This window comes from Hibiscus syriacus, unplaced genomic scaffold, assembly GCF_006381635.1.
Source record: "Hibiscus syriacus cultivar Baekdansim isolate YM2019G1 unplaced genomic scaffold, ASM638163v2 tig00111842_pilon, whole genome shotgun sequence".
Lineage (NCBI taxonomy): Eukaryota > Viridiplantae > Streptophyta > Magnoliopsida > Malvales > Malvaceae > Hibiscus > Hibiscus syriacus.
Window position 1 is genome coordinate 549,590 of NW_024063197.1, and position 22,990 is coordinate 572,579.

The 22,990-nt window shown below is 33.7% G+C and overlaps 1 protein-coding gene and 1 pseudogene across 1 annotated transcript; both read right to left on the reverse strand.

The window, feature by feature from the left end:
- Window positions 1-6,666: 6,666 nt before the first annotated feature.
- LOC120172139 lies at window positions 6,667-6,800 on the reverse strand (annotated as a pseudogene).
- A 5,693-nt stretch (window positions 6,801-12,493) lies between these two features.
- LOC120172112 (heavy metal-associated isoprenylated plant protein 30-like) lies at window positions 12,494-13,523 on the reverse strand. Its single transcript, XM_039179668.1, has 3 exons — window positions 13,413-13,523; window positions 13,259-13,334; window positions 12,494-12,816 (listed from the first exon to the last, which is right to left on the reverse strand). Exons 1-3 carry the CDS (start codon window positions 13,521-13,523, stop codon window positions 12,494-12,496), a joined length of 510 nt encoding a protein of 169 aa, XP_039035599.1.
- Window positions 13,524-22,990: the final 9,467 nt, after the last annotated feature.

Consider the following 22,990-nt stretch of genomic DNA (forward strand, 5'->3'; position numbering starts at 1 on the left):
AGAGTTGTCAATGGTAGATCCATTACGGATCCAGCATATCCATCCTGAAATTTGAATTTTATTTGGAAAATTACATATTTTAATGGTTGTGCTCACCTTGAAAGTTTAGTTGTGTCCGCTCTGTATAAGATTTTTATGTGATTAATATATATTTGTGCTCACCTTGAAAAATATTTCTGGATCTATCACTGAGAGTCATAATCGATGATCACATGGTCGTTGATCGCTATCAAAATCCTTTGTCTCCGTAAAGAGGTGGAAGAAAGATAAATGAAGAAAGAGGTTCCAGATCCTTATATTAATCTTAGTTGAAAAATTTTATAACAATCTTTAGTACTGATATTAGATGTAGAGTTATGATAATTATTCATAGGTTGAAAAGTTTAATACATATCATCGATTGACAATAAATTTAACTCTGATAGGTCACGTGAGACTATTAGAATTTACGATTTCTCAAGAAGTGTAAAGTGTTTGATATTCAATCTTTGGAGATGTTGTTTGGGGAATTTCACTATAAAAAAATCATAGAAATTTGATTATGTAAAAGAGATTTATGTGAAGATTAGTCATTTAAGAGGAGATTAGGAAGAGATACCATAGATGTAATTGTTGGGTCAAATGAACAAAGCATCCACTTTACTTCTCTCGTACTAGTGATTCTAGTGAAAGGGGTCGGTGGGAGATATTAGCCAACGAAAGCACCACCCTCCCCAAAGAAAAAAGAAAAGCAACCTTCCAATCTCCCCATTGTGTTGAGCCCTCGCAAAACCAAGAAAAGTAGAAGCTTATAGTAACACGGCATGGTTTCTGGTCTACTATATTTAATCTCAACTAGTCCAATCAGTCCTTGCTTTTCTTTTTTCCTTGTTAGATTTTGGTGGTTGGTCTTCCTTCCTTTTATCTTTATCGTCAAGACCCACCACCAAAACTCACAATTGCTGCTAAAAGTCCATGGATTTTGGTTCATCAGGCATACAAGGGTTTAATGAACAAGAACAGATGGGTAAACGTAAGCTCCCTTTTCCCCTTTCTTCCTCTTCTTCTTCTTCTTCTTCTTCTTCTCAGCACAAATTCCTTACTGCAAGCGCAGCTCATTCAACCCTCGAGCTTAGGAGTGATGCAAGAGCTGCCGACATCGAGAAGAAACACATGTTTGACAAAATAGTAACTCCAAGCGATGTGGGAAACTGAACCCACTTGTTATCCTAAAACAACAAGCTGAGAAGTATTTTCCATTGGATTCTTCCTCCAACGAGAATGGTGTTTTGTTGACATTTGAGGACAGAAATGGGAAGCCATGGAGATTCAGATACTGTTATTGGAATAGCAGCCAAAGCTACGTGATGACCAAAGGCTGGAGCCGTTTTGTCAAGGATAAGAAACTTGATACTGGGGATATAGTTTCATTCGAGAGAGGAGCAGGTGAGCTGAGTAAAGATTGTCTTTTTATTGATTGCAGGAGGAGACCCGACGTCTCTTTCCATCCCCATCAACACCGCTCAATCTCACGGCGTCCACCGCTAATGGTACAGAGGCAGCAGCCTGTTGTGTTTGATTCGGAGCTGGTGGTCCAAACCAAGGCTTCACCGAAAAGGTTAAGGCTCTTCGGGGTGAACCTGGAATGCCCCATATCGGAAGCGGATGAATGTGGAATGTTATCTACATTATAATGATCAGTTCTCTTTTGAATGAATATATCCTTGTATGCATTCCTGGACATGTTAATATTAAACCATATTTAGAGCATATATTAACCATATCCATTCCATATATTGGTCTATGCATTGGGTAAATATTAACCATATCCATATGTTAATATTGTTGTAAAATTAAGATATTCAAAGAATCAAACACATTCTTTAAATTATTACAACTTTATTTATGAGTTTTTGTACTTTATTTAATTTGTAAGAGTCAAGGTGAGGTGTTGAATTTTCATATACAAGAACTGAGTCCATCTGATGTGTAATGTTTTTATTTTATTTACGATAGAGCCTAAGGAATAATAAATGATTTCATTGATAACTTTTAAATTTGACTAAGTTAAAAATATTTTAACCACTGAATTATATTTAGCCTATTTCAAATTCTTAAAAATTATTATTATTTTCATTTAAATTTTAAAAATTATCTGCTTATAATTGTCTCAACTATTTTTGCTATTTTAGTAAGTATTCTCTTGTAAATATTAAGTTTTCTTTTCATTCTAAATATACAAAAATTGAAAACCTTTTCTCCCTCACTTGTTCTCTACACCCCTCTTGAGTTTGTTTTTCTGAACAATTTCTATCCAGGGAAGAAAGAAGGAGAATTTTGTTCCTAAAGAGTATTGAATTCATAACTTACGGAAGTAAGAAAATATCAATTTTTTGCTTTTAATCACATGCTCCATAGATTATTGACCCCACTTGAGTTTGTTGAGTATTATTTTCATGAACAATTATTGTTCCTCTTTATAGAAGAGCTTGTTCCTATGCTATGACAAGAAAATGTTGAGAATATGATATTAGAGCTAATTACCTCCATATTAAAAAAAATGGAAGTATCACGGGGATCAAATACAACTCTAACTAGCCTTTATAATCTAATAAAACTAGATATTAGTTAATCTTTTGTTAACTAAGTCTGGTTGGATACTACAACTTACTGAATTTAGCTGTTAGTAAAGCTAGAGAAAATTACCCAAACAAGCAGTGGGAGGGTAGGGGTCTTTTTACCTGAAAAGGCATGTATAATTATTATGCTTTACAAGGACAAGCCACTGACAATGTTCCAAAGGCAAAGAGATAGGGGTTCCTTGGAGTTGAATATACATAGGATCTATGGTGTAAGCTAGGCCAGCCATTTATAATCCAACAGCTACATCAGCAGTAAGGAGAGAGACCCATCAATGAAGCTACTGCATACATATATATAGGATTGTTATACCTCTGGACCTAAATGTTATACTTTCGGAAGCTAAAGCGTTATATTTTTCAAATTATTTGAACTATTTGGTAGACTATCACTTCCTTGTAAGTGATAAACTCAACAAATTTGTAACGATCTAATTCATTCGATTGTCGTTGTATTTAATCATCTAATCAGTTTACGAATAATAATCATAATTCAGGGCTTGACACTGTTATATATAAGGGATCAATATATAAAATCTCTAGATTGTTAGAGGAACTTATATCATGTTCTAGGTGCGTATCTAGGCGTAGGCCTACCTAGGCCATGCCCCCATATGCTCATAAAGGGTAAATTATTTATTCAGTCATCCATTTATTATTTAGTTTATGTTTTAGCCACTCAACTATTATTTATTTTAAATCATACATAATGTTACATTTTGATTCCGTTTTGATCACTCGTATTTAAAAACATTAGTGGTGATGTTGATGTATAATTATAAGATAATATCTCGTCATTATTGAAAAATAATTAAAAATATCATATTAACATCATTCTTAATTTTTGTAATGGTATGTGATCAAAATAAAATCATATCGTAAAGTTGACTATGATTTTGAGAAAATAATAGTTAATTGATCAAAACATAAATTAAGTAATATATAGGGTGACCAAATAATTAGTTTACTCTAAATAAAAAAATATATATGAATTACGTTGAGAAAATTATATTATTCCAATTAATATACTTTTTCTAGATTTAGTACGCAAAATGTACAAATATATAAGAAAAATATAACACCTCATGAACAATCTCCAATGAGTTTACGGGTGCCACATTGAATCATTGGAGTAGTCCAATAAAATTTGAACAATACAATCTAAAATTATAGTAAAATAGTTGTATAAAATTTAGAGCTCTTTTAATTTCTTAAAGCTATTAACAATAAATTACAAATTGGCTCGATATCAAATTCAATTCTTAAATGTCATTCTAACCATCTATTTGCCATAGGATAAATTACACCATTTCTCATTAAACTATACTCTCTCTTATTTTCCTCACTCAACTTTCAATTTGATCAATTTGCTCAGTAAACTTTATAATCAAATAGTTTTGCTCACTCGACCGTTTTGTCTCTAACGGTTGATCATGTGGCATTTCTTTATTATTATTTATACAAAATAATTTTAAAAAATAAAATAAAAACAAAAGATATCAGATTCCACAGTCGTCCGCCGTAGATGGTGGTCGTTTGGTCCTAAAATGGGATGGGTCGCTTCGCCTTAACACCTTGAGTCCGAATACAACCTCCATTTTGTCAGAACTTGCTCCGATGTCCACGAATTTGAGATTGAAAGTGACAAAACCAAAACGTTTCAGTCCAAATTCACGAGTTTTAAGACATTTTTCGGTGAAACAACCATCAAATTCAGACTCAAGGGGTCGAGATGAACTAAACCATGAAATTTAGAACCGAACGGACACCATCTACGGAGGTTGACAGAGAGAAAATGAAAAAGAGAAGGGAAAAATGGTAAATTACACCATGAGTCATTGAACTTTACTCTCTCTCCCGTTTCACTCACCGAGACGACGTCATCTTGGAGTATATTTGAGTTTTTCAAAATGACGTCATTTTGATGCATGTGCCATGTCATAACATCATTAAATAGTTAACGGTAGAGATTCAATCTGTATAGTTTAGTGTGCAAATTGATCAAATTAAAAGTTGGGTGAGAAAAATAGGAGATAATAAAGTTCAGTGAGGAATTGTGTAATTTACCCTTTACTATATGATAAAGTTATTGTCTCATCACTATTTATAAAATCTGTAAAATACGTATAGAAACTATCATTATCAAATTTTATCGGGTCTAATTGTTAGGCCTGGATCCATAGCAACCAAGAATTGGAAGTCGATTTGTTTTCAAGCGATTCGCGAAGCTTGAAGAATTTTCAAACGATTTTAGTTCTGTTGCAGGTGTTCATGTTAGGGTTGGTGATGACGGTGTAGCAAGGTTTCCTTCCAAGCTTTCTGTTGCCAAGGTATTGGTGGAAGTTCAGTCCGACGGTTCCTTATCTGAGAAAGTCTCCATTTTCATTGAAGGTCTTGTAGTCTCTATTAAAGTTCTTGAGTTTAGGACTACTAACGAGGGTGTTCCATTGGCTAATCGGTCCGTTGATCTGAAGGTGGAATCTGCTACGTCGGGAAGCTCAGTCTGCAAGAATGGGAACCCCATTTCCAGTGGTGGCATTTTTTCTGAAGCGTGCAATAAAGAAAGTTTTGGAGATGTTTTCAAGGATCATGTCGGGGATCCGACCATGGGAGGTTGTGGTATCGAAGTTGGTAGAGAGCACGATGGTTTTCAAACTCCAAATTCATCCAATCACGTGGGGCTTCAGAGAGTGGAGGTTGATGGTGTAGTGCGTGATGGTTTTAATATTGCTAAGTCCTTTTTAGTAGATGCTTCAAGGAAGGAGGTTAGTGGGATGGTTATAGGAGATGGTGATGGTTCACCAGATTGTGGGTTTCCACGTGGGATAGGCACTAAGGTTGATACATTAGTTGAGTATAATAATGTTTGCCCAGGGGGAAAGGATGATGAATTAAAAGTGGGTCCAATTCTTGCATGTGCTAGTGAAAAAGGAATTTCATTTAATAAGCCAAATTCAAATTCTGTGAATGTTGGGCATGACTTTGAGGAGTCGTAGGTCGTGCCGCATCGGTTCTTTAGTTTTAATATGAAATTGAAGAAATTCGGATATATATTTGATATTTAAGGTAAAGTCCTATCTAAAGCCGAGAGAAGAAGAAGAGATCGAGTGCTAAAGAAATTTAATTTTAATAAGTCGGATCTGTTGTTCTCTGAATTATCAGGTACTTCTATTTCAGATTCTGTATTAAAGCAAAGGTAGGCTGAAGTTTTTGTGGAAGCGCAGGAGGTAGTGTATTTAGATAAGCAACTTGGTATTATGTTTGGTAGTCCCGAAACTGGGGTTCTATAGGAGCTTTAGTAGTTCGAAATGTGTCGAGGGGTGCATCAGTGTTGTCTTCTTTGTGGAGTGTCTTAGGTAGTTTTAGTGTGATTTTTTGTAGTTTTTGTTTGAGCTGGAGTGAGTCTCGGGCTATATAGTGGAGGCTTGTTGGGTGGTAGATGATGTTGTTTGTTGATTTTCTGGTTTGTGTTTTTTCTTTAGTTGATATGTTCTGGAGCTGCAGGTATTCCAGATTGGAGTTTTGGTTGATCTTTTATGGCCAGTGTAGTTCCCATGTTGTTCTCGATTTAGCCGGAAGTTTGAGGTTGGCCTATTATATAGTCGCAATTCTTGAGTTCTGTTTTAGTGCTTTTCTGCAGGAGAGTCTTGTGGCTATGTGTATGCTGCTCTTCCATATGTGTTAATCCTGTTATTTCCACCTCATGGTTCACTTTTTTTCTTTCAATAAGTTTAGAGATATTTTTTAATGAGGTTCATGAAATGGTATACCTTGTATCTTATTAATACAAAGTATCCATTTTTCAAAAGAAAAAGAAATGGATGTGAGCTTGTTTTACAAAACCAGCGTACTTGATCTGGAATCAAAGTGTAGGGGTGTAAACAAGCCGAACTTAAGTATTATTGAGCTCAACTCAAACTCAAAAACTTTAAATATAAATTTGATTTGACTCAAAAACTCGCGAGCCTAAAATTTTTAAAGTCGACTCAAACTCAAAAAAAATATTGAAACTCGACTCGAACTTAAAAAAGCTCAAATTCAAAAAAAATTCAAAAACAAAATTGAAACTCGATTTTGAGCTCAATTTTGAGCTCAATTTAGGGCGTTTATAAATAATTTTCAACTAGCAATAGACACACCTCGGTTCGAATGTAGCTGTGTCATTGCCCCCAACACAATGCTGCCTTAAACCCGCGTATCCTTTATAATATCCCCGATGTGGGATACTGGATTGTGTTGCAGAGGGGACACGCCTTTCTGTAGTGAAGAGTGCAAGCAAGAACAAATCGACATGGATGAAGCCATGGAAAAGAATAGGAACCTCTGTTCATCAATGAGAGCTTTGAGAAAGAAAGATCAAAGGAAGTCTGAAGATTACCCCTTCCGAACAGGCACTGTTGCAGCTGCCTGAAGGAAATAAAACAACATATATACCTGAATAAATGGAGATCCATTAAGAAGAACAGAAGGCTATCTTGAGGGGTTCTTTTTTATCCCCTTTTTCTCCTTCAAGAAAACAATATATACTAAGACTTAAACTTTGAATGTTGTGCTAATGTCCGGGTCTGTATTAGAAACATTTTTTTTTCTTGACAAATACTGATGCATAAATGAAAAGAATGGTGTGAAGAGAAATGGTGAGAAGAGTGGTTTTTTAGGCTCTTCTTGGGTATATTTCTGTACTAATTTGTATGGTAATGTAAATGGAACTTAGTAAAGATGTTACCTTTGTGTTGCTTAACATGCTCATTAAAAGAGTGAAAGGAAGACAAAATGCTTTTGTTTGTATTTTTCTGGTGCAATGCTTTTGCTTCTGAGTTGAGCAACCTGAGAATTCTTGTTTTCTTTTTGACCAAAATTGCATTAGAAATGTAAGCCCAACTTTTTGACTATTTTGTTCAAAGAAGGAAGTTAGTTCGGATGGTACCGGAAAGAAATCGAAGTCAAATGACCATAATAACACCCAACACATGCAAAGGAAGGATTTAGACATGTCACGTCAAACAAAAGCTACTTAGGAAGCTTAAAGAGTAGCTCATTTAACATGAAGTCAAATTACACATCAAATACCAACTATATCATTACTGCATAATATGTGTTCTTGATGAATTGCCCTATTTCCATGTATAAAAGACTTATACATTTTTAGCTTTGTGTTGACGATTCAAAAATCACAAGATTCTATATCTGGAGCGGATCCGTTCAATTCGGAGCCAAGGAATTATAAGTACCACTCAAGAAGGGAGAAGTTAAAGCAAACTTGTAATTCCCGACCCAAAAAGTGAACAACATACATCTTAAGTTGACATCATGTAAATTAATACTGTCCAATAGTGTATTTTTAATATATTTTTAATAATGTAATTTTAAAAAATTCTAAAATTATAATATAACATTTTTTTCGAGCTGCTCACGAGCTTTTCGAGTCGAGTATCGAGTAGCTCATTTCGGCTCGTTAAGAATTCGAGTCGAGCTCGAGCTCGAGTCGAGTCCATTCGATCCGAGTATTTATCGAGCCTTGATCGAGTCGATCTCGAGTAGCTCACGATCTGTCTCGTCTCATTTACAGCACTATCAAGGTGTTTCATTTCTTCATGGGTATATTCATTTTTCAATCCTTTATCTTTGTGTGTTATTCGTTTGAGCCCGGACTTGCGCGCCCTTTTTTCATATAGCCCATTTATTTTTCATTTCTCTTAATTAGGTCATTGAATCAGAATGTCTTAATTAATTTGGCATCGATTTCGTCAATTGAATCCTAATTAGAGTTTAATTGATTAATTATGCTATAATAATTAATTAAGTTTAATTTAATTCTTAATTGATATTTGGCTTAAATTTCTCGATTAATTTAATTCGATCCATGATTCATAATTGATTAATAAATTCAATTTTAATTTCTTAATTAATTCTAGTTGCGTTCATAATTTGAAAATTAATTAATGAACTTTGGACTAGTTTTTTAATTAATTCATTTTAATCCATAAATTGAAGATGATTATTAAATGTCTTCAAATTCTTGATTAATTCGATGTTAGATCATAATTCCAAATTGATTAAAAAAATTGTTTTTGTTTCTTTGTTAGTCTTTGTGTATAGTCATTCATTATTATTTTTATGGGTAAAGTATAGTAATGGTCACTGAACTTTTCTGAAGAATTCATTTAGGTCCCCCAACTTTTAAAACTTACAATACAGTCCCCCAACATTTAGTTCATTTGCAATATGGTCCCCAACATTTAGTTCGTTTGCAATAAGATCCCCAACGTAACTGTTGGGGGACCATATTGCAAATGAACTAAATATTAGGGGACTGTGTTGCAAGTTTTAAAAGTTGGAATACCTAAATGAAAGCTTTAGGAAAGTTCAGTGACCATTACTATACTTTACCCTATTATTTATTTTATATTTTATTTTATAATATATCATATTCAAGTATTAATTAATCTTATTTTATGTTATAATATAATTAGAGTATTATATAATTTATTGTTAGATTATTCAAATTTTAATTAATTATTAAATTAAATTCTATTATAATTTGAATGATTAAAGATTTCTTGGTGATTAACTTTATTACGTAAGAATTCAATAATTTTACCAAGCAACATCCTTACCCTTGTTCTTAGAGGGCGACCTCAATAGCCCGACGTGGTGGAGTGTCTACTTAAGAAGGTGTCAATTAAGGCTGTAAAATCAGGTAATCGGTCAGGTTTCAGTCGGATCCTGGCAGGTCGGGTAAAATCGGGTACAAGTTAAGTCAGGTTAATTTGATGGTTTGAATCGGATCAGGTCGGGTACAGGTCAAATTAGTTTGGGTTATTTTTAGGTTGATTAACACCAGATCCATATCGGGTTCAAGTCGGGTCATTTTCAGTTCGGATCGATGTCAGTTTAGGTCAAAATAGTTCAGGTCCGAAGCAGATAAAGACCAGTTAATTCAGGTTCAGGTGGACTTTAGTCGGATCTCGTTCAAATCGGGTTACATCATTGATAGATAAAATTTAGGTCGGATGTTTACCAGATACAGATTGAGTTCAGGTCGGGTCGTTTCTAATTTTGGATTAATTATTTTGTCATTTTTCGTGATTGTTGAATTCCAAGTTGTAATTGTATATGATTCCGAGTAAATTACAAAAAAAAAAATAATCATGGATCAATTTTGTAAAAAAATATAAATTTAAGGACAAAATTGAAGAAATGTAAAATTACAAATAAAATTTTAAATAAATTAAGGGTAAAGTATAGTAACGGTCATTAAACTTTTCTAAAGCTTTCATTTAGGTCCCCAACTTTTAAAACTTGCAATATAGTCCCCCAACATTTAGTCCATTTGCAATATGGTCTCCTAACATTTGTATGTTTGTAATATGGTCCCCAACGTAATTGTTGGGGGATCATATTGCAAACAGACTAAATGTTGGGAGACTTTATTGCAAGTTTTAAAGGATGGGGGACCTAAATGAAAGTTTTAGAAAAGTTCAATGACCATTACTATACTTTATCCTATTTTTTATATGTGACGACTATTGATGTGATCTTCTTCGTGACAACGTTTTCTAAAATTATATTATATGAAAATTGTCTTCCTCTTTTAAAAATTTGAGGCAATGTTACATTGTTATGTCGACTAAAAGATGAAGTGTCCTAAGTAGCTGGATTACAACCTTTTTAGTTGTATGTAACAAAGTGACATTCTCCTCAAATGACGTGAGTCTCCTTTTTAAATGGGTGCAAACATAAATTGTTGCTTCCAAACGATAACTACTATATTTCTTTAAAAATTGCATTCACATGTGAGGTTAAAATTAGGCTAAATTTGTATTCCCAGTTCTTGTAAAATTGAACATCATTTATTTTATAAAGATACCAATTTTGAGCGTTGTGGGGGTGCTTTAACCTTCCCCACATGTAATAGACTCCCAAACTCATTTTAATATGGTTTTAAACGCAAACTCAATTTAAAGGTATTCATACCCAGCCCAAAACGACCGATTGCAATTCCTATTTTCAAAAAAAAAACTTTACCATAACTATTTTCAAACAACCCAAAAATGGTTTCGACAGCTTAGCGATTTCGCTGAAGTTTTTTTATTTTTATTTTGAGAGTCAAACCACAAATAAAATTACACAATGTTCATTTTTCAAAGAATTGCAAATGTAGATTTAGTTTTAATTTCAATTTCACATTTTTTAAAAGAATTGCGAATATGAATTTAGTTTTAATTTTAATTTCACATTTTAAAAAAATATTTTGTAAAGTTTTTGAAATTTTTTTAAAATAAAATGAGTTTTTGTTTTTAAGGCGTTTGATCAACGAATGACTAGTGAAAATAGAAGGTTTTCATAATATATAAATTGAGAAGGTTGTTCTATTAAAAGTTATTTCTTGTCAACGTCTCATCATGATTATATTTTCATAACATGTTCTTTCTACTCAAGGTCCGTCCTTTTAAAGTGGGAGCAAATGCTACGCCTTCATGAGTAATCTTCCGTGTAAGCCTAGTAATTACTTTTGAGGTGCATATGTCTTATGACTTCGTGAGTAACCCTCCGTGTAGATATAGGAAAATATGTCTTCTCGAGTTGAATCTGATCCATTTGGAGCCTATAGTGGGTGAGGATCAAAGGCCTTACTAGCCTCAGTAGGCGTTAATAAGGACATTTCGGTATCTTTTTAGAATCAAATCTCATGTTGAACCATATGAGCCTACCCTTGTTAGAGTCATGTCAACCTTTAAACCTTAGGGAATACCATCATAAGTAAGGCAAAAATTCATTTGTTTATGCGCTCGCATTCAATATAAGTTGTGATTTTTTATAGTCTGATCGATAAGATTTATTTAATTTTTATGGCATTACTCTATGATTTATCATGTTGTACTAACTCATTTTTGGTGATGTTTTATTTCTTCATCCACATGCATGTGCATCATTATTATTTAGAGGTGTTGATTTATAAATGTTCGGAGAAATAAAAAAATTTTGCAATGAAAAAAAAAGTTCCAAAGTAAAGTAAAGAAAGTTGTAATTATTCGAAGATTCTCTGTTTTATGAGATCAGTTTGTTGAACCAATACTTTCTCATGCATTCTTGCATCGAATCATCAACATTGTATTTCCAAAGCATACATGCACGATCAAACACCAACGACATGATAGAAGATAAGAAAATTCAAGTGGGAGTTTTTTTTTCGATGCCCACACAAAGAGGACCCTTGTCATAATTTTCCAGGTTTGAAATATTTATACACAATGGTGTAAGAATTTTAAATTAAGTTTTTTTTTTCAATTTTCTTGAATAAATAAAGATTTATTTTTGAAATCTCTTGAATTAATAAATAAATAAATTTTTTAAACTTTGTGTTATGAGCAATGAAATAATTTTTAATCTTGAAGTTCTTTGAAAATTAAATGGATTAAATACTATTTTGAGAATCTGAGTTATAGACCTTTGACATATGATGAGATTAAATCTTTCACTTAAAGCTAAGATATCTTGATCTTTCGCTTGAAATCGTGAGATCCCTCGATATGTCATATGAAAGTATGAGACTCATTTATCTTACATTCAAAAGTATGAGATCCCTTGATCTTTCACCCAAAATTACATGATCTCTTCATCTGTCAGCTAAAATTATAAGACCTATTGAACCTTTACTTGAAATTACGAGTTCTCTTACGAGATCTCTTGATTCGAACCACCCAAAAATGATTTCAAAAACATTTATCTTTACTATTACCATTTTTTTTAACCACCCAAAAATAGTTTTGACAAAAATAATCTAAATGATAAACTAGCAAAATTTAATGGTACACGTCTATTTTTTACATCTCATACTTAGTAAGTCGAAACCAAAATATCGGATCGTGTATTTACATGAGACAACATGCATGGACATTGTCATCGTTGAACATGTTGCTTACCTTGTCATCTCCACGATGCGTGACTGGAATGTAGCCATGCGTATGTCCATGGTTGTAGCCATGCCTGTAATAGTTGTAGCTCTCTCTGAACTCGTTTGTGGTGTCTTTGAAGTATTCGGTGGCCAAAGTGTAGTGCAAAGGAGGCTCCGGGTAGGGCCAGAATTCAGCCATCTTCCCAGCTCTTCTCACTTGTTTCAGCACCTTGTTCCGATCAACGTACCCGATCACCGTCAGTTTTTCCATTTCCAGGTTCACTTCCACCGAATCAATCCCTAACACAATATTATCAAGCATTCCAATGATATTATAGACCAAGTATTGGGTTTGATTTGGTATAATGTCCAAATTAATTCTAACGTTTATTAAAATAATTATTTAAATTCCTACTTTCTAGGACATTTTAGCCCTCAACATTTTAATTTTTAAATCAAAATGAATCTTGTGGATGGAGCCGTTAATTGATTAATAGACAACTCATATTACTGATGTGATATTTGTATATATGCTAAATTGTTGACATGTCTATCACGTCAACAACATTAATTGACCCATAACAAATTAACGATTTCCATCCAGTAGGGATCATTTTAACAAATAAAAAATAAAATATTGAGAGTTAAAATTGATTAAAAAATTAAAATAATCATTTTATTAAAATACGTTAGACACTAATTTGAACATTATGTCGTTTAATTTTATTGTACAAGAATATACCCCTAAGCTTGTAAATGGCGTTTTTGACGACTCTCTCGCAACCAGTGCAGCAAATTCTAACTTTGAGGTCCACAGTCTGCAAAGAGAGATCAATATTCAAAAGATAGATGATAATTTTCCACACACAAAATACTTTGGGGGAGGAGAGGAAAACCTGCAAAGAAAGTGGTCGGCCCTTGGGCATGCTGCTGACGCTTTTGTTCTCGTCTATGTAGCCAAAGAAACAGTACTCGATGCGAAATGATTTAGCTATTAAGGTTGCCATGGAAGTTAAGTATGCTCAAGTTTTTATAAAGAAGGACTGATGACCCCCAGGAGATATTCCACTAGTGCCTTTGCATAGGCATCGATTCCCTTTGAGCTACTAAATCCTAATCTATTTGGAAATATATTCCAAAGTAATCCAATACTACTCAAAAAGAATTTTTCTCAAACGGAAATTGACTAAAGTGAGATTAACATGAAAATAATACACGTGTAAGAGATGAGAGTTCACCTCCGTGAATAAGAAAAATCATAATCGACTAAAAACATAAAAATCACGAAAGATACAAATATATGATATCATATGCATCTTGAAATCTAGTATGTATAATGTAACTTATAGTATCCCAAATTACTCTTTTAATATTCTTCAAAGCATTTGTTGAAGCATTGTTGGATCGATTATTAGGGTTTGATCTGATTCAAATTGACTGAGGAAAGTAAGAAATTTAGTTTGATTAAAAGTACGGAATTTATTTTCTATTATATTGATTAATATTAAGAAACTCAATTTACGTAGATTTTTTTCTATGTTTCTTTTGTAATAAGGTAACTATCTCTATAAATAAATCTTTTGTAAACACTTCTCTTATATTCTTCTATTTTCGAAAATAATTAAAATCTTATCTTTTACATGTGATTTAAAAAAACACATAAAACCTTTATGATTATCTTATTTGCACGATCTTTGACGTTATCTTTTAATAACACTCTTCAAATGTATATAACAAAGCTGACACATTCACAAGGGAATATCAGGTGTTTTGGGATTATGGATGGGCTTAAGGAAAGATGGGATTTTATGCAAAGGTAAGGGAGCATATATTCCTAAAATCTTTGTCTTTCAACCATCTTTTTGAGAAACAAAAAGCAACAATGTTTATTAAAAAACCTAAGCAAACTTTTGTTCCTCGCACATTGTTTTCCATTCATGGATAGTTACGAAAACGGAAGCTGAGGATTTTAATAAGAACCGGGGGACATAGAGAACAGATGCGCTGCAAATGCAATCCATTCAAGGTAATTGGTGTTCTTCCAGCAATTACAGCCGACCACTGATCTGCAGAAGCAGAAGTGTTAAAAAAAATATGATATAGATACTATATGTCGTTTTGCTCAGCTTACCTATTTATTCCATTGCATATTTTCTTTCTAGCTTCAGTTATGTTTTTCCAAAATTCATCAAGTGGTTTCACTTGTAAAAGAGAATGTTGTTTTTCTAGAAAATTCAAACTTGAGCAATTACGTTTGCATGATATATACATTATCAATAATTAAGAAATTTTTTAAACAAATATTATATTATAATATCTCATATTATTAAAAAAAAGAGTAAATTACACCATTCCCCACTAAACTATACTCTCTCTCCAAATTTACTCATTGTACTTCCAATTTTTCTAATTTACTCACTGAACTTTCGAGTTGCGCCTATTTTGATCAATCTAAATTATTTTTGTATGACATGGCATTTTTATTATTATTTAATATAAAATAATTGAAAATGTAAAATAATAACATAAGATGGTCGGACGCCACTGTCAGCCACCGTTGACCGTCATAAATGGTGGTCGTTCGGTTTCAAATTTCATGGGTCACTTCACCTCGACACCTTGAGTCTGAATCCGACCTCCATTTTTTTCGGAACTTACTCCAAAGTCCACGAATTAGAGATTGAAAGTGAGGAAGTTGAAATGTTTCAATCAAGATTCACAAATTTTAGGACATTTTCCGGTGAAACAACCACCAGATTCAGACTCAGGGGGTCGAGATGAACTGACGTGAAATTTGGGACTAAACGACCACAATCTACGTGGTTGGTGATGACCCCCGACCTCATTATGTTTTATTTTATATTTTCAATTATTTTATATTACATAATAATAAAAATGACATGTCATACAAAAATATTGCTAAAATAATTCAAAGTGATAAAAACATGAGTAATTCAAAAGTTTATTTTTGATTTGATATAATCATGTACATTAATTTTTAATTTTTATTGTTTATACATGCAAAATTTTTATTTTAATTCAATTCTATTTAGAAATAAAAAAATTCATTTTCTACATTGAATTAATATAGTTCTTATACCCCGATACCATCTTTGAAAACTACCAATCTTCCGCCTCTCAAAAATTCTATATGGATATCTTCTTTTATCAGTCCCTCGTAAACCTTTTAAACTAGTTATAATGTGTAAACAAGGCTTTTAGAAAAGACTTCTCATAAATTTAAGAAACCTATCGTTGCAAAATACAAAGACCTAACTATCAATTATATTTAATATGTCAACCTACAAATAAACATAATGATCTTAAAATTGACACAATTAGATAGAACAACTATAAATCTCTCTCAACTATAGTTGAAGGGGGCTTCTTCTTCTATTTGTTTCTTATTGTTCATAAGATCCACAACACCCACTCTCACATATAGACTACTCTATACATTATAATTCTATACACAACTTTTAATTAAGAATTATTCATTTTTTTCTCGAGTTGTACGATAATAAAACTTCTAACATGATTCTAGGGGGTATTATTTAACTACATTTATCTCAATGAGCTGTTTACTGAATCGTTGCAATTAATGTTTGATCCCGAAAAGAGGGAAGAGATCTTCAAAAAGTGAGTTTTTATGATGTAATAAATAATCAAACCTATTTAAATGTTTCTACTATTTTCTATTTCCTTGAAAAGGGAGCTCAACCCAAGGAATTGTTTATGGTATTTTAAAGAAGCTGGATTTTTTTTACAAAACTTAGTCTTAATCAAACAAAATTCAAATTAATGAAATACAAAAAAAAGGTGTGGATGATTCGAATTTGGCTTCGTATAAATTTTTCTTACAATGATTACGTTCTTTTACTGTTTGCAACTCTATATCCAAACTAAAAGGGTAACTGCCAACAACTAATAAACCAAATTATTCTCATCAACAATAGTTATTTATATTTATATTTCTAATATATAATCATAAAATGATGATACGTTGATAAGTGTGATAATATTTTTTTATTAATATGAGATAAGTACAAAATAATATTTGTTTAAATATAACTCTCGACTATTTTACATAAAACATTAACACCCAAGACATATAGTTAACATTAAAAAAATAATTAAGATAATATTAAAAATTAAACTAATTTATTAATATTTAAACTTATATAAAACTTATCGTTAACTATAAAATAAAATAGGGTAAACTTATCGTTAACTGTTATCGTTTGTTATAAAATGGTCACTCGATGTTAACAACCGTTAATTCGAGTGACGAAAAACACAACTGGATCGTTATCTAATGAGTTGGATCATTGGCCGCCATTTTGACCGGCTCTTCTTCTTCTTCAACGCATTCCTCATCTTCGTCTTTTTTCTTTCTCTTCACTTTTCTTATTTTCCTCTTATCACACACGTGACACAACCCTCACCTCCAAAGGCCAAAACAAACATGGAAATTTGCTTCATCGTCATCATCACCATTTCTCTACTTCTTGGAGCTCTTTGATTTCCACTACCCCTTTGATTTCCATGAATAGTTTCTCTTGGACATGAGGGTATTTCACCATGTTTGCCATGACCCACTGCAAAGCAGTGGAAGTAGTGTTCCAGCGTTCAAAAACTCGAAACACAAGCTGATGATTTCCTTTTCCGTTAGTTTCCCCTTTTTCTTTGGGAGTCGAAGATGGAGCAATGTATCGACTTATGTTGAGACGTCATTGTCTTTCGATTTCTTTCGAGCTCTAATCAGACAAACCAACACCTTCTCTTGGTTTTCAATGGCATTGAGGAACTCATTCCAACGTTTACGAAGCAAAAACCAAGTCACCTTAGGCAAAAAAATTGAGTATATTGAATCTTCTGCCCGAGTCTATCAGCAAACATCGCTGCACAGTTTCGATCTCTATGATCTTATATCGATTAAGCTTGCCATCGAAACACATCAACACTAACAAGAAGAACATAGCGTGTTGAAATTAATCAACCACATGAACCATTCTTCCAGTTTTCGAGCTCGATGTGAAATAACCCAACAGGATTTTAAGAACACATTTTTTAGCACGAGAATACTATTTGACACGAGAAGGATGGAGGATTTCGAATGTGAGGTTACGCCTCAAAAGTCTTCAAGTCGGACCATAGGAAGTTGACCTTATGCTATGTCAATTGCGACTTATAATTTTGCCGATTACGGTTTGAGCATCGGGCCGGTAATCCAACTCAGCAGATAACGGTCCAGCTGTGTTTTCTGTCATGCCTATTAACGACTGTTAACATTGAGTAACTATTTTGTAACAAACGATAACATTAGTTATCGATTTGTGATTTTTTAAACATTAGTGGTAAAAACGAACACCTACCCTAACATTAGTGACAATTTTCGTAGTTTACTCAATAAAATATTTAAAATAATGCTTTTAACTTAATCTTTCTAGATCATCAAAATCAAAATTAAATCGTAGTGACCATGGAGGGCATTTCATAATTCGGAGGTCTCCTACGAAAGTTGTTCTCAACCTGGTGTTGGGGGCAGCCTACTATCTTACCTCTCCCTTACCCCATACATATGAAAAAAAAAGGACATCCATTTTTTTTCTAGATCGTCAAAATCAAAATTAAATCGTAAATTTTAATTTAATTTAAAAATGGATGGAAAAATTTAATATTAAAATTTGAAGATATAAAAGTTTAAAGACAAATTTACTCATAAATTAAAAGATGATATAGTGACATATTTAAAAAAAAAAATTGGGATAGTAATGTTGAATCCTTAGAAGGAAACTATCAACTGTCAAATATTGAACAGTACAATCGTATAGATGTGAAAGGAAGACTGCATCATTCGATGTTATCAACATCACTCCACTCACGTGACATAAAGGGACAAGTCTCTTCTTATCCAAAAAACGGCACTAACAGAATAATGAACAAACGGTTAAATTAGAGAAGTAATATAGAAATTAACGGTAAGGGTAAAGTATACGAATGATTCTGATTATAGGATAATGTTTTATTAAGTTTTTCGACTATTAAAAGTTATAAAATGATCATTTGACTATAAAATGTTGTTTTGTTGAGTCTCTCAACTATCAAAAGTTACAAAATAGTCACCCGATCATTCATTATGTTTCGAACTCATTCTTTTATTTTAAAAAGTTGATGGTATTCTGAGGTGAACGTTAACTTGTTAACTGTGATATGATAAGATCTAATCCTATAATCTCAAAAGATTATCACATCACATCCCAATCATCACATTAATGATCGGCTTAGAAAACCATCTATTTTTTAACAGAAAATGATGAGTTCGAAACATAATGAATTGTCGGATGACCATTTTTTAACTTTTGATAGTCGAGGGACTCAACAAAGCAATACTGTATAATCAAAGGATTATTTTGTAACTTTTAATAGTCGATTGATTAATAAAAAAATTATATTATGGTCCAGGGACCATTTGTGTACTTTGCCCTAAAATTTAAAAGAAGAGATAATTCAAAAATATCTATAATTTCAAACCCTAATCTTACTTAGAAAATAACGTATCTCGTCCCGGTTTACCAAATTATCTTTAAACATTAATAAATTTAATTAAATTATTGTATTGATAAATTATCTAGTGGGCAATCATGTCGTCGTATTTCTTAAAGATTCACTTGTTTGTTCCCAGCTATTTTACTTGTTGGATGTTCATGATCGCAATAAATTCGAATGAATTGTGTCCGAAATTCGATAAAAAAGAAGACGTCGATCGGTCGATGAACAAAGCCCAATACAATTTCAAATCAAAATTTTGTTACACAGACTAAATCATGTACAAACGATTGAAATCCGCATGCCTAAGAAAAAGAATAACAAAAAGATATCAAACAGGGACAGGGAGGAGGAGGGGGGCGGAGGAAACATGAGGAAGATTGCGGAGCATAAGGAGACGAAAACGCCTTGGAAAAGGAGCGTCATGAAACAAGTGCTCCAGCACCGCAGACAGCACCGCCGTGTACTCCTCCATCAGCTCCGCCACTGTCGCCACCAGAATCATTCTCTTCTCTTCAAAGCTTGGTTTGGGATTACAAATACAGGTATAATGAGGTCAACCGTCTGCCAAATATTTGAATATATAGGAACAGAAATAAGAATCGTGGATCTTCATCTACAAATACAATGGGCGAGGGGACTCTGTTTTTAGTTTTAGATTTTCAACTGGATATGCATGTTAAATACCTTTAATAATATTACCCAAAAGATTATATACGATTCTATACGATTTTTTAATTAATGGATTTTTGTACTTTCAACCCTAATTTTCAACGGTCACCGCTGAAAAATAAAAACACTTTGCTTAGTGGATATCCCTTCATTCCATTATATTCCTCTGAGAAAAGAAAGGGAAATTCATGAGAGAGTCGAAATCCAAAGCAGATCCGAAATCCTCACCTCCATCGCTCCCTCCCAGATCTTCTTCACCTGCGCCTCCGTTGATTCCTTCCTACGATCTTTGGTGAATTTTATCTGTTGGTTTCACTTTATTTTTCCAGATCTGAACCTCATATTGCTTTTCCCATTAAGAAATACCATTTTCCATTTTCTCTTTTACAGTTTCATCACAATATTATTATTGCTGCTATTAGGCCCTGTTTTCTGAAAGTTTATGACTTCTTTTATGCTTAACTTCAACACAGATTTTTAAGCTTTTATATTTTGTTGTATCTTTCAGATCTGATAGTAGATCTTCAACTGCTGACGGCCGTCTTCTTTTTGCTATTGTTGTTTTTATTATTTTTTATTATTATTGTAACTTGTTTACCGTTTGGTTTATAGTTTCTCTGCAACTGACAAACTTTGAGAACTGCGAGGTTCCACCTAGCTTGAAGCCAAATTCAAGTTTATTTATTTCGTAGCTCCTCCGATCCAGATTATTTCTTAGACAATTGTTTCTGGGTTCTTTTATTTTGGTAATTTTTAAGTACTCATTTTTTCAGATCATTGTTGTTTTTGGAAGAAAACAGGTGGGGGTCATTTTCTTCTGCATACAAACAAGGAACATTCGATGTAATTTTCATCTGGTCAGCTTCTTCAAACTCTCACTTTGAGCAAAGATCTGAAAGCCATACCACTGAAAATTGAAAACATAAAAAGAACAACTTTTTATATTTTTATTTTTGTGCCTTTCCAGTTTCTTCCAAGATATCATCCTGCTCTCTGTGTTATTTTTTTGTTCTTTGTTCTAGGTAATTTTTCTAGGTTTTGAAGTTTATTTTCCAAGTAGTTAAGTGTCCCATTATTCTGCTATATTGTTCATTTAAGCCACAAAGGTTTGGTCTTTTACTGATATTTTTTTATTGGTGCATCTTCTGTATTCTTTGGATTCCCTTTTCATAGTTCCTCATAGCTTCAGTTATAGATGATTACTTGAGGTCATGTCATTCTTTTAGATCCCATAGGGGGTATAGGGGGAGGGCTCGACAAAGTGGTGTCAATGAGACTAGACTTAGAATTTGTTCGTTGAATGTAGGCTCATTAAATGCTAGGCTACTGGAGCTGACCGACGTACTTAGTAATAGGAAAATAGATTTTGCATGTATTCAGGAGACTAGGTGGAAAGGGGCTCGCGCTAGAGAGTGTAATAGGTACAAGTTGTGGTATTTAGGAGTAGATAACGCTAGAAATGGGGTGGGTATCTTGGTATCCTCTAGGATCAAGGAAAATATAGTTGAAGTTTGTAGATACAGGGATAGGATCATGATGATTAAGGTTATTATAGAAGTGGAAGTGGTGAATGTCCTTTCAGTGTACGCCCCACACGTTGGCCTAGGGGAGGGGGAGAAACGTTGCTTCTGGGATCAGTTAGATGATGTACTTAGGAGCATTCCGGAGGACCAAAGAGTTTTCATAGGGGGAGACTTCAATGGCCATATAGGTAGTGCAACCGATGGGTATGACGGTGTTCATGGGGGTTTCAATTTTGGTAGTAGGAACGAGGAGGGGCGCGCGTTGCTTGATTTTGCTACTGCTCAGGATATGGTTGTCACTAACTCCTTATTTAACAAGAGAGATGTGAACTTGATTACGTTCTATAGCGGGGGACATTGTACCCAAATCGACTATATCTTGGTTCGAAATCGGGATCGGTGGGCTTGCATTGACTATAAGGTGTTCCCTGAAGAGGCATGTACTTCACAACACATATTGTTGGTTTTGGTGTTCCGCGTACGTCATGGGCGGAGCACTCATAAGAGGCCTAAACTTGGTAAACCTAGGATCCTTTGGAAGAACTTACAAGGAGCGACAACTGATGACTTTAGGAGTAAGATTTTGTCTAATATAGATTTTGGAACTACAAACTCAAATAATGCAGATATGTTATGGAATAACATGGAAAATTCCATCAGAGAGGTGGGCAAAAACACCCTTGGATTTTCGACAGGGAAGGTCAAGGAACATAAAGAATCGTGGTGGTGGAACGACGAAGTCCAAACTAAGGTGAAGAAAAAACAAACTTGCTTCAAGGAGTTTCTACAATGCAATGAAGACGAAGAAAGATCGAGAGCTAAACAAAGATACAAGGAGGCGAAGCAGGAAGCTAAGAAAATGGTGGTAAAAGCAAAGGATAAGGCATATGAGGAAATGTACAAGAGATTAGACACCAAGGATGGACAAAACAGCATCTTCAGGCTAGCAAAATCCAGGGAAAATAGGAAAAAGGATCTAGGTAGCATTAGGTTTTTTAAGGACAACAATGGTGTTCTTTTAGTGAAAGATCATGATATTAAGAGGCTTTGGGGTAGTTAATTCTTTGGCTTATTTAATGATAGTGCCTCTCCATGTAGAGATAGTACCGTTGATGGGTCAACATACCATCATACTAAAGTCAATGACTGCCCTACTAGTAGGATTGGGTTTGAGAAAGTCAAAATGGCTCTTAGAAAGATGGGGAAGGACAAAGTTGTCGGTCTAGATCAAATTCCTATCACTGTATGGTTGGCCTTAGGAGGAGAGGGAGTTAAGTGGTTGACCAATATCTTTAATATTATTTTAGAGACTACCAAGATGCCAGATGAGTGGAGACAATCTACGGTGATACCAATCTATAAGAATAAAGGAGATCCCCAACGTTGTGGCAACTACATAGGTATTGAACTACTCAGCCATACCATGAAGATATGGGAAAGGGTGATAGAAGCTAGGTTGAGACAGGTTACTAGGGTTTCGGAAAACCAATTTGGCTTTATGCCAGGTAGGTCTTCTACGGAGGCGATTCATCTTCTTCGATGGCTTATGGAGAAATTTATGGAAAAAATAGAAATCTTTACATGGCATTCATTGACCTTGAGAAGGCGTATAATAGCGTTCCCCGCGATACGATCTGGAAGACCTTGGAAACGAGACGGATCCCAACTGCTTATATCCGGGCGATTCGTGATATGTACTATAGAATTACTTCATACGTCAGGACTACAGT

Excerpts from the sequence above, each read along its gene's own strand:
- LOC120172112 (XM_039179668.1), bottom strand. The coding sequence starts at position 13,523 with ATGGCAACCTTAATAGCTAAATCATTTCGCATCGAGTACTGTTTCTTT. Across the intron at positions 13,335-13,412 it reads GCCGACCACTTTCTTTGCAG|ACTGTGGACCTCAAAGTTAG; the intron begins GTTTTCCTCTCC and ends CTCTCTTTGCAG. Across the intron at positions 12,817-13,258 it reads CGCCATTTACAAGCTTAGGG|GGATTGATTCGGTGGAAGTG; the intron begins GTATATTCTTGT and ends ATATTGTGTTAG.